The 12,739-nt window shown below is 38.1% G+C and overlaps 2 protein-coding genes across 2 annotated transcripts in view; one reads left to right on the plus strand and one right to left on the minus strand.

Annotated features, from left to right (window-relative positions):
• LOC134822317 (uncharacterized) overlaps positions 1-1,443 on the plus strand; it is a 142,053-nt gene extending 140,610 nt beyond the window's left edge. The window contains exon 17 of the mRNA XM_063833307.1: positions 41-1,443. Coding sequence (XP_063689377.1) covers positions 41-969 — 929 coding nt within the window. The 3' untranslated portion in view covers positions 970-1,443. The remainder of the gene's footprint in view (positions 1-40) is intronic.
• LOC134822319 (oxalate:formate antiporter-like) lies at positions 1,150-12,465 on the minus strand. Its single transcript, XM_063833308.1, has 11 exons — positions 12,166-12,465; positions 6,620-6,722; positions 6,279-6,401; positions 5,866-6,038; positions 4,874-4,987; positions 4,523-4,680; positions 3,741-3,889; positions 3,335-3,417; positions 2,532-2,687; positions 2,187-2,319; positions 1,150-2,040 (listed from the first exon to the last, which is right to left on the minus strand). Exons 1-11 carry the CDS (start codon positions 12,319-12,321, stop codon positions 1,991-1,993), a joined length of 1,398 nt encoding a protein of 465 aa, XP_063689378.1. The 5' UTR covers positions 12,322-12,465; the 3' UTR covers positions 1,150-1,990.
• Between the last annotated feature and the right edge of the window lie 274 nt (positions 12,466-12,739).

A 12,739-nucleotide genomic window follows, 5' to 3' on the forward strand; every position in this document is an offset into this window, starting at 1 on the left:
CTGCTTTAAATTAGCAAGCTCTAAATCACAATGTCTTCAGATGCTGATCCAGCAGTTGTTAAAAAGATGAAGCAGATGAACATGATGGGCAACATGCCCGGATGGCCTGCTGGAAGTTCAATGGGTGGTGGACATGGAAGCATGGGTGGTGGTGCCATGGGTGCCATGCCTGGATGGCCTGCTGGAAGTTCAATGGGTGGTGGTGCTATGGGTGCCATGCCTGGATGGCCTGCTGGAAGTTCAATGGGTGGTGGAGCTATGGGCGCCATGCCTGGATGGCCTGCTGGAAGTTCGATGGGTGGTGGAGCTATGGGCGCCATGCCTGGATGGCCTGCTGGAAGTTCAATGGGCGGTGGGGCTATGGGTGCCATGCCTGGATGGCCCGCAGGATCTTCAATGGGTGGTGGACACGGAGCCATGCCTGGATGGCCTGCTGGAAGTTCAATGGGTGGTGGAGCTATGGGCGCCATGCCTGGATGGCCTGCTGGAAGTTCAATGGGCGGTGGGGCTATGGGTGCCATGCCTGGATGGCCCGCAGGATCTTCAATGGTTGGTGGACACGGAGCCATGCCTGGATGGCCCGCTGGAAGCTCGATGAGTGGTGGTGCTATGGGTGCCATGCCTGGATGGCCTGCTGGAAGTTCAATGGGTGGTGGAGCTATGGGCGCCATGCCTGGATGGCCTGCTGGAAGTTCAATGGGTGGTGGTGCTATGGGTGCCATGCCCGGAGGTTCAATGGGAAGCATGGGAGCCTCAAATATGGACAAGAACGCGTGGCACTTCGTTCCAGGCTGGCCTGGTCACATGAGCCAGATGCCAGGTATGCCGGGTGCAGGCAAAGCAAGTGGAGCTGCAGTCCCAGCTCAGCAGGCTCAGGCTGGAGGAGAGGGAGGTCATCTTAATGTCTTCTACTCTGGTCGACCTGATGACGAGGAGGAGGAGGAGGAGGATGAGATTGTGGAGAGCTGAGCTACTAAAACTCTTTCTATATGCCCACGTGACCATGACACGTGACCATGACACGTGACCATGACACATGGGCTGATCTTGTGTAGAAATGCACGATAACATGTGCCCCAAAGAGTTAGACTCTATGAAAAGACTTGTGCATGGATTCCAACCTGGACAATTAATATTACTTTCCTATATAACTTGTACAAAATCGTTGTTATTACATTTCCATTTCATCTTTTTACTCACTTTGACTTGATAATGACTTGAACTTGAAGCTCTAAAATTTTATACCTTTTGCTATCAAACATTTATACTTTTACAATAACAAATTGTATGCTTTCTGCGAAACAATCACTCAATATTCAACAAATAAACAATTAAAACGTATAAGATATTTACAAAGCTGAAAACATCAGAATTTATACCGCTTTTATTATAGTCCTGAAACGTTCCTACAAGAACCCATGTTTAGCCCGCATATTTAACTATTTTACAATAATAGTATCTATTTGTATATAATAATGCTATTTGTATATAACTCAGAGGAGATAAAGCCAATATCAATTTAAACTCAATATGATAGACCCTCTGACTAGGGCAAAGCGTCAAATATATACGCTACAAACTCAAATAATAATATCTCCTATAATTGAATTTTATAATTTTAACCATATCTCAAATATCCTAATCCTAAATCCGGGGGTGGGTCTTCCACAAATATTAAATGAAGTGAATGAACTGCATAATATGTGATGTGTATTATAAGTGTAGAGTTTAGTGAAAACTTCGTGGACGGCATATATACAGTATAATAGGTCTATACTTTAAATTCTATACGTTAGTCGCCTAAATGGTTCGTGGAAGACCGAGCCCCCATATTTACAAACTAATATCATTTCTCATTCCAAAATCAGACATTTATTGGACCAGTTGACCACATATAAGTAAGAAATAAATTAGTTTTACTGATCCTAATGTTTATTATGCCACATGGCTTTGCGATGAGCGAAGGGGCTGGAGAGGTCATTTTATCATTTTACTCTGAAAATGGCTGGATTCTGGTGAATCTCGAGAGGACGCTCATACCTGTTTCATATTCATAGGGTTAATTTGATTAATATAACTGACCATGAAAAAGGGGTTCCTAAGCGTCACTTTTTTATTCTTCATACCCAATAAATTGATGCCTAAGAAGTAAAATATTGTAACATTAAGTGAAAGTCTATACTTACGTTCTTCCCGCACAGCTTTTAACACAAAGTGAAGTAAGCAAGAGAAGAGGAAGGCAAGAAGGGAGCAGAATCCGAATATGTTCATGATTCCCTTCCACTGTAGGACTATGTGCCATCCCAGCATCAAAAAACCCTGAAAATTAGAAAGTGTTCGCTTTCGAATTCGTATCAGTAAGTTTCACCACGATCTAATTATTGTTGGTAGAGGGAAATTGAATTCCTACCAGGCTGTGCCCCCAAAGCTCACTAGTTGGAATTCCGTCCGCCAAACGAATTAAATTCTTGGAGTCACTGCATATTTTTCAAATAAGCTTTAACTGTAAACAACATAAAAACTTATTGTACCTGTAGTAATGCTCCAACACCCTGGCTGATATAAAGGAAACCAATCTTTAGCTTGGTGTTTTTGCAACCAAAGAAAGTCATTGCAGCTGCAGGAAGGAGAGAGAACCCGCCGGCAGATGTAAAGATTATTGCTGACACCCACACAAAGTACATCGGCTAGAAAAATATTTTTAAGGATTTTGTTAAGTATAACTTTGTCCGATCAAGGATCACACAAGTAAAAGTAAGTAACTGTTTATATTAAAATTACTGCTCGATCTATTATCTATTTAATTTTATAAAATGTTGGTTATTCTTAACTGTTTATAATGATAAAAGTTGATTTTCATTAACTTAAAATTTAAAATACAGTTAAAAGGGCCATCTAATCTACTTAGGACGTCCGGCGAATAGCCTTACTCTTAGGGAGGGGGTGGTTTCGGAATTTCGGACAAATCCGGACAGGGGGATCGTGGTTTCTAACAATCCTGATGTCGGGAAATTTTTGCAGAATTAACGAAAAAGTCAACTCTTTGACTGATCTAATTACTCTGTAAGCACTAAGCAGTAAGTTTAGATCCCTGTATTTTGAACGAGTACTTAAATGTACTTAAATTTAACTGTGCTATAAACTTGTTCGACACTAAATGTATTATTGTCTATTTTAAGTAACTACACATTTTATTAACAATGAATTTGAATTGGTTTTATTTGTACTCCTAGAAGGAGCTGCAAGCTGGAAAGGGGGGAGGGGGTGGTCTGAAAATCTGCGATTTTGGCAGACGTCCTAAGTAAATAGCCCCAAAGTAGTTTTTAGCACGAACCTCTCCTCCTAATTTAGTAGCGTAGAATGTGAACATCAACAATGTCAGGACTCCTGTTTGAACCATCAATGTTTTCTGAATACCTGGGACGAGAATCATTCATTGGTATTTTTTGGTATATGATCTGTTCGCTCACTAGAACTTTAACAACAATCCATTTTATTTTAACCTGGTCACTCAGTGCGGGGACTCACCACGCCCTGTTTTATTGGCTGATTGCTTTTTTCTTCTATTTCTAAATAATCACCATTTGATGATATTCAGTAAGTTCTTCTGACACAAATCTTTGTCAATCTGACATTCTGACTGTCTGGTCATAACTGATTATATTTAATCTATGAAGTTTTGAAAATTGCTTAAGAAATGATTTAAAAGTTGGAGAATTACATTCCCATATTTTAATTACCTATGACATCACTAAGAGTTCCCCAAGCCAGCCTGCCACCCCCGTTCATGAGACCGGCTATTGCTCCTGTGGTCGCCAAGAAGTGGTCATTGTTGATGAAGGACTCTCCAAAGACTTTACTTAGCGAGTTCATGAAGATGAAATCGCACCTGATTATGTGAATAAATTGACTATGTTGTAGGGACAAAAGGATTTCGCGATTATTTTGGCCAAAAATCGCGGTACCGCGAAATTTAACAGGCTATATATTAAACTATACATAAAATTTGTCGCGGAGAATGGGAAATTTCGCGATTTCGTACATGCCGCGAAATCCTTTTGTCCCTGGTATGTTGTAAAACGTTTTGTCCATCATTTCGGTTCGATTATTTTTAAATATTGCAAATATTGAACTCAATGTTGATTATCCAATAAGAATTAATACTTTAACGCAATTTCCTGTTACTCATCTAATAGTAATACTAATAGTAATAGTTCGATCGGTAACAGATATATGTTATGTTTAATGGATAACAATTTAACATGTAACCGGTTTGTTCATATGATGTGACATGTGGCTATTAAACTGTCGTGACGTTCGTAACCATGAGAGTAATTTATAGTAAACGGCATGACAAGTAACAGTTCTCTTATAGCTATTAACCGCACAAACGGATAAACAAAATCACTTGTAATTCACGGAGTGACTCATACCCTTTTCTGCTTACTTTTTCGCTAACAAACCTTTCTTTTTAAAAGAATTAATAAATAAATACAAAAATAAACATCACTCAGCTGGTTACCTGCCAAGACCGAAGATAATGAAGAACACCCAAAAGTGAGGGCTCTTGACCATTTTAAAAGGCTGAACATCAGGTTCTAATAACAGTGGGTCACTGTCTATCAACTTGAGTTTTATGCCTGAAAGCTGCGTCTTCTCTTCCTCTGTCGGCCGGCTTACCTACCAATGAAATGAAATTTGTTTAAAATAATTGCTAACAAACTGAGCTTCAAAATAAAATCATTTATTGATGGTTTTATACCCAATGCTGCTATAAGATTCATTTATTTTCCCATGATAGTCATTTGAAGCACTTATAAAATATTTTAATACTGAACAAGCGTTGAGTGTAACATAATTTTTGTTAACAAACCAGAGTGACCGCGATTGAAAGAAGGACACAAGAGACGGCTGAAACGATGAGGAAGGATTGTGGTACCCGTTTCAGGAGGTCATGTTGTGTGAAATATTTCTCGTCTGGGTAACCCTGTAGCAAAAATCTCAATAATTGTTGTCATGTTTTTTGATAATTTAGCATTTAAGCTCTGAATGATTCACATAAGTTGTTTAGGTTTTATTCATGGTTAAACTCTGACTACAACTCTTTACAAGTTACCTGGGGACCCGGCCCAGGCTATTGTGTTCATTAACATAGACAATAGAGATTCGGCGGAATCACAGGCTGATCGCCGCCCTGTAATTTATAAGGTGATCCAAAGACCAAAGGCCATTGAAAAGAAAAAGGGGTTTGGTCTGGTACACGTGACTCACCACATAAGGGGCGTGATCTGGTACGTGACTCACCACATAAGGGGCGTGGTCTGGTACGTGACTCACCACATAAGGGGCGTGGTCTGATACGTGACTCACCACATAAGGGGCGTGGTCTGGTACGTGACTCACCACATAAGGGGCGTGGTCTGGTACGTGACTCACCACATAAGGGGCGTGATCTGGTACGTGACTCACCACATAAGGGGCGTGATCTGGTACGTGACTCACCACATAAGGGGCGTGATCTGGTACGTGACTCACCACATAAGGGGCGTGGTCTGGTACGTGACTCACCACATAAGGGGCGTGATCTGGTACGTGACTCACCACATAAGGGGCGTGATCTGGTACGTGACTCACCACATAAGGGGCGTGGTCTGGTACGTGACTCACCACATAAGGGGCGTGATCTGGTACGTGACTCACCACATAAGGGGCGTGATCTGGTACGTGACTCACCACATAAGGGGCGTGGTCTGGTACGTGACTCACCACATAATGGGCGTGATCTGGTACGTGACTCACCACATAAGGGGCGTGGTCTGGTACGTGACTCAACACATAAGGGGCGTGATCTGGTACGTGACTCACCACATAAGGGGCGTGGTCTGGTACGTAGTTCCAGGGGTTGATGAAGGCAGATTGGATAGCAGCAAAGACAAAGCCGCTGAACCCACTCCCCAGTGCTGATACCCCCGCTGCTAGACCTCGTTTCTTGGGAAACCACTCCATTGCAGTGGACAGGAACGTTACCAGCAATACACCTTAGAATTAGAATTTGTTAAAATCGTTAGAGTTATAAGATACTGTAAGACGTTTAGATTATCTCCAAACTTCCAAAATATTTAACCTGCTATATTCCATGTGCAATCGGGACTAACAACTGCAGATATGATGCACAATGTTGTAATTTATGAAAATAGTACTGACAATGAAACGAATAATAATATTACTAATATTATTAGGGAGTTATAACTATAAGATCTCTTAAAGAATAGTATTACCTTCGCAGTACCCCAGTATACAGTAGATGACAACAATGGCTCCAAAGCTTTTAAGAGCCACAAAGTTTAGCATCAGAGAAGCTATAAAGACTGCACTTACACCTATCAGTGACCACGTATACCCTGTCATTAATTTCGTTATAAACTCTGTTTGATTAGAATAATTGTATCTTGTGTTTCCAGAGGTTTATTGCTCCGTTTCAATATAATTTGAAGTGTTTCGTAGTCCCCTCACAAGGAGTTTTGTGTTTTATCATTTTCCACAACAAGAAATGTTTAGTATAACCGCTTAGAGCATGTACGAGTATCACAATGAAGTAATGAAATAAGTAAGTACGAACCTAGAAGATACTCTAGGAGACTACCAGTGAACATAGTAACTGAGAGGATAATGGTACACATGATCGGTACAAAGGAGACCCCACTCGATCTGACGTCTGAACCCTACGAATATTAGTTATAGTTCTGGGGCTTTTTATGGTTCTTTTGCGATAGTCTAAACGCGATAGCTAGCGCTAGTTAGCACTAATTTTAGCGCTAATTAGCGCTAACTGGCGGTAGATAGCGCTAATTATCGCAATAGTTTGCAATAATTATCGTTAACTATAGCTGAGCTCTAGGTAGCGCTAGAAATCGCGTTCAGACTATCGCAGAAGAACCCTTTTTATTTGTCAATGCTGTGAGATAAAACACAAAACAGAAATTTATTGATCAATTTACAAAAATAATACATCATAATAATATAAGTATAGCATAAATAATGGTTAATAGATGTAATGAATTTAATAGCATCGATGAATTTGATTACATTAATGTATTTAATCGCCATAATGAATTTGATAGTAATTAGTATTAAAGTATTAATGAATTCAAGAACCTTTATGAATTTAACAATCTTAATGAATTAATGACTTTTGATTAATGAATTTAATATAATACATGAATTCAATAATCTTAACGAATTTAATAACCTTAATGAATTTATTAGATTCTGCTTATTTGGTTCACAGGTTTTTCCTAGACTTTTTGTTCGAACTTTAGCTTTCTGTACAAGATTTTTTGTTATCTTAGAATTAATTCCGCATTTATATTATTCCCACTCTCGACTCCTTGCTAGCAGTCCGGTTAATTTAGTACCTCTAGGTAACTTCTCATTTAATCATGAGGACTTATTAAAGAACATCTCACCCTCTAAGATTTTCACCGCTTCGTTCATTTTATAGATTTATTCTTTTTCTATTTTTACTACACTTACTAACACGTGCATATTACGAAGGAGTAGATAAGATGCCTCCGCAGGCATTTTAGAACGTTTTATATTTTATCACTTCATGCACGGCTGCCATTCTGCTTATTTGGTTCACAGGTTTTTCCTAGACTTTTTGTTCGAACTTTAGCTTTCTGTACAAGATTTTTTGTTATCTTAGAATTAATTCCGCATTTATATTATTCCCACTCTCGACTCCTTGCTAGCAGTCCGGTTAATTTAGTACCTCTAGGTAACTTCTCATTTAATCATGAGGACTTATTAAAGAACATCTCACCCTCTAAGATTTTCACCGCTTCGTTCATTTTATAGATTTATTCTTTTTCTATTTTTACTACACTTACTAACACGTGCATATTACGAAGGAGTAGATAAGATGCCTCCGCAGGCATTTTAGAACGTTTTATATTTTATCACTTCATGCACGGCTGCCATTCTGCTTATTTGGTTCACAGGTTTTTCCTAGACTTTTTGTTCGAACTTTAGCTTTCTGTACAAGATTTTTTGTTATCTTAGAATTAATTCCGCATTTATATTATTCCCACTCTCGACTCCTTGCTAGCAGTCCGGTTAATTTAGTACCTCTAGGTAACTTCTCATTTAATCATGAGGACTTATTAAAGAACATCTCACCCTCTAAGATTTTCACCGCTTCGTTCATTTTATAGATTTATTCTTTTTCTATTTTTACTACACTTACTAACACGTGCATATTACGAAGGAGTAGATAAGATGCCTCCGCAGGCATTTTAGAACGTTTTATATTTTATCACTTCATGCACGGCTGCCATTCTGCTTATTTGGTTCACAGGTTTTTCCTAGACTTTTTGTTCGAACTTTAGCTTTCTGTACAAGATTTTTTGTTATCTTAGAATTAATTCCGCATTTATATTATTCCCACTCTCGACTCCTTGCTAGCAGTCCGGTTAATTTAGTACCTCTAGGTAACTTCTCATTTAATCATGAGGACTTATTAAAGAACATCTCACCCTCTAAGATTTTCACCGCTTCGTTCATTTTATAGATTTATTCTTTTTCTATTTTTACTACACTTACTAACACGTGCATATTACGAAGGAGTAGATAAGATGCCTCCGCAGGCATTTTAGAACGTTTTATATTTTATCACTTCATGCACGGCTGCCATTCTGCTTATTTGGTTCACAGGTTTTTCCTAGACTTTTTGTTCGAACTTTAGCTTTCTGTACAAGATTTTTTGTTATCTTAGAATTAATTCCGCATTTATATTATTCCCACTCTCGACTCCTTGCTAGCAGTCCGGTTAATTTAGTACCTCTAGGTAACTTCTCATTTAATCATGAGGACTTATTAAAGAACATCTCACCCTCTAAGATTTTCACCGCTTCGTTCATTTTATAGATTTATTCTTTTTCTATTTTTACTACACTTACTAACACGTGCATATTACGAAGGAGTAGATAAGATGCCTCCGCAGGCATTTTAGAACGTTTTATATTTTATCACTTCATGCACGGCTGCCATTCTGCTTATTTGGTTCACAGGTTTTTCCTAGACTTTTTGTTCGAACTTTAGCTTTCTGTACAAGATTTTTTGTTATCTTAGAATTAATTCCGCATTTATATTATTCCCACTCTCGACTCCTTGCTAGCAGTCCGGTTAATTTAGTACCTCTAGGTAACTTCTCATTTAATCATGAGGACTTATTAAAGAACATCTCACCCTCTAAGATTTTCACCGCTTCGTTCATTTTATAGATTTATTCTTTTTCTATTTTTACTACACTTACTAACACGTGCATATTACGAAGGAGTAGATAAGATGCCTCCGCAGGCATTTTAGAACGTTTTATATTTTATCACTTCATGCACGGCTGCCATTCTGCTTATTTGGTTCACAGGTTTTTCCTAGACTTTTTGTTCGAACTTTAGCTTTCTGTACAAGATTTTTTGTTATCTTAGAATTAATTCCGCATTTATATTATTCCCACTCTCGACTCCTTGCTAGCAGTCCGGTTAATTTAGTACCTCTAGGTAACTTCTCATTTAATCATGAGGACTTATTAAAGAACATCTCACCCTCTAAGATTTTCACCGCTTCGTTCATTTTATAGATTTATTCTTTTTCTATTTTTACTACACTTACTAACACGTGCATATTACGAAGGAGTAGATAAGATGCCTCCGCAGGCATTTTAGAACGTTTTATATTTTATCACTTCATGCACGGCTGCCATTCTGCTTATTTGGTTCACAGGTTTTTCCTAGACTTTTTGTTCGAACTTTAGCTTTCTGTACAAGATTTTTTGTTATCTTAGAATTAATTCCGCATTTATATTATTCCCACTCTCGACTCCTTGCTAGCAGTCCGGTTAATTTAGTACCTCTAGGTAACTTCTCATTTAATCATGAGGACTTATTAAAGAACATCTCACCCTCTAAGATTTTCACCGCTTCGTTCATTTTATAGATTTATTCTTTTTCTATTTTTACTACACTTACTAACACGTGCATATTACGAAGGAGTAGATAAGATGCCTCCGCAGGCATTTTAGAACGTTTTATATTTTATCACTTCATGCACGGCTGCCATTCTGCTTATTTGGTTCACAGGTTTTTCCTAGACTTTTTGTTCGAACTTTAGCTTTCTGTACAAGATTTTTTGTTATCTTAGAATTAATTCCGCATTTATATTATTCCCACTCTCGACTCCTTGCTAGCAGTCCGGTTAATTTAGTACCTCTAGGTAACTTCTCATTTAATCATGAGGACTTATTAAAGAACATCTCACCCTCTAAGATTTTCACCGCTTCGTTCATTTTATAGATTTATTCTTTTTCTATTTTTACTACACTTACTAACACGTGCATATTACGAAGGAGTAGATAAGATGCCTCCGCAGGCATTTTAGAACGTTTTATATTTTATCACTTCATGCACGGCTGCCATTCTGCTTATTTGGTTCACAGGTTTTTCCTAGACTTTTTGTTCGAACTTTAGCTTTCTGTACAAGATTTTTTGTTATCTTAGAATTAATTCCGCATTTATATTATTCCCACTCTCGACTCCTTGCTAGCAGTCCGGTTAATTTAGTACCTCTAGGTAACTTCTCATTTAATCATGAGGACTTATTAAAGAACATCTCACCCTCTAAGATTTTCACCGCTTCGTTCATTTTATAGATTTATTCTTTTTCTATTTTTACTACACTTACTAACACGTGCATATTACGAAGGAGTAGATAAGATGCCTCCGCAGGCATTTTAGAACGTTTTATATTTTATCACTTCATGCACGGCTGCCATTCTGCTTATTTGGTTCACAGGTTTTTCCTAGACTTTTTGTTCGAACTTTAGCTTTCTGTACAAGATTTTTTGTTATCTTAGAATTAATTCCGCATTTATATTATTCCCACTCTCGACTCCTTGCTAGCAGTCCGGTTAATTTAGTACCTCTAGGTAACTTCTCATTTAATCATGAGGACTTATTAAAGAACATCTCACCCTCTAAGAAAACTCCGTTTGAAGATATTTTGTATTATTATCTATGTATAAATTTTCCTTGTGTTTGAATTCTGTCACTTTTTAACTGTTTCTAGTATTTGTTATTTTCGGCCGATTTCTGCACTTTTTCACTGGGTCATCTTCATATTTTCTGGGATGGAGACGACGCATATCAGCATTTAAGGAAGAGTTACTTCATTAGACTCTTCTGGTCAAGGACAACATGACACCTAAAACTTTGAACATAACACGAGGAAACATGGACAAAACTGAACAAGAACCACATTCGAAGACTGAAACATCTGAATGACTCTGCAACCCAGGAATCCACTACTCAGTTATCATCGCTAAATGATCGGTTTGGTATCGACGTTACATACTTTATTATTTTTTTTAAAAAGAAAAAGAGGCTGATTTTAGTTTGTTTTTTTTTTTTTTTTTTTTTTTTTTTTTTTTTTTTTCTTCCTTCAAAACATTCCAGTACATTGTGCAGAAAGTTGGAGATGAAGCCGTAGTACGTACATGTAGCATTCTACTGGATCGAACTTGCAGAGTGTGGTTTCCTCCAATCTGGGCCGAGCGTTTATATAAACATACACGGCGCAGATCGACTGGAGGAGATTGCACTATGTAGGCTCCGGTGTAATGTGATATGTATGTACTACGGCTTTACAAATTTTGGAAGCATGTAAGGATATATCTGATACCTATCGTATATACTAAAAATACTCTAGCACAATTGTAACTGCAGTTTCACAGAACTCTAAATGCTTAATGAACACTCTTGCAGGTACCACCCGTATTCACACTCAGACCTGAGTTTAGTCATTTCCCGATACGAGATTGGGGACGGGTTCTATAAACAAACAAACAAACAAACAATGAATTTATTAAGGTTAATAAATTTATTAACCTTAATGAATTTAATCGCCATAATGAATTTAGGCAAATAGGTACAATACCGACCAGATATTAACCGTCTAATAGCCAGTTGTCACGGTAACTAACAGCTGGCTATTAGTCAATAGCCAGCTGTCACTGTAACTATAAACAGCTGGCTATTAGTATTAGCCAATAGCCGGTTGATAGTTGGTCGGCATTGTTCCGATTTGTCATGAATTTAATCATAATAAACTCACATCCTCTCGAAGATAAGACACCACGTAGAGCAACACAGTCCCGAAAGAGTTAACAGGGAACCCTGAAGCTAGGTTACCAAGGCAACAAGCAGCCAGGACCTTGTAGGCTTTAATATCTGTATCGGTGAGCATCTTGGTCCTTACTGACACCACCATTCACTACGAGTATCTCGCTTCTTGTCTTATTTCTAGTTCTATATCCGTGCCGTGTTGTCGAGCGTTTTAGTTCTATGTGTGTTCAGGGATATCGGCAGTTGGGGCTGTACTTCTAATGCAGTGGTTGTGAGAATTCCTCATTGGAAGCTAAAGTTTCTTAGTTTGAAATATGAGGTGACCAGAAAAAGTCGAGCCACTAAGCGCATACTATTACTATGATGTGATTATGTTACACAAATCAAACCGTCAAATTAGGTCAAATTATTCCCTTATCATTAAAATTCAATAATCATGTCACAGAACAAACATCAGGCAACAGTTATACATAATTTAATTGGACAGTTCTTGTAGTACTAGCAGTGCATTAGTAACATAACCATATTACAATAATTAGTAACATCTTAACATGACCATATTA

This window comes from Bolinopsis microptera, chromosome 10, assembly GCF_026151205.1.
Source record: "Bolinopsis microptera isolate Bmic1 chromosome 10, MBARI_Bmic_1.0, whole genome shotgun sequence".
In the NCBI taxonomy this organism is placed as follows: domain Eukaryota; kingdom Metazoa; phylum Ctenophora; class Tentaculata; order Lobata; family Bolinopsidae; genus Bolinopsis; species Bolinopsis microptera.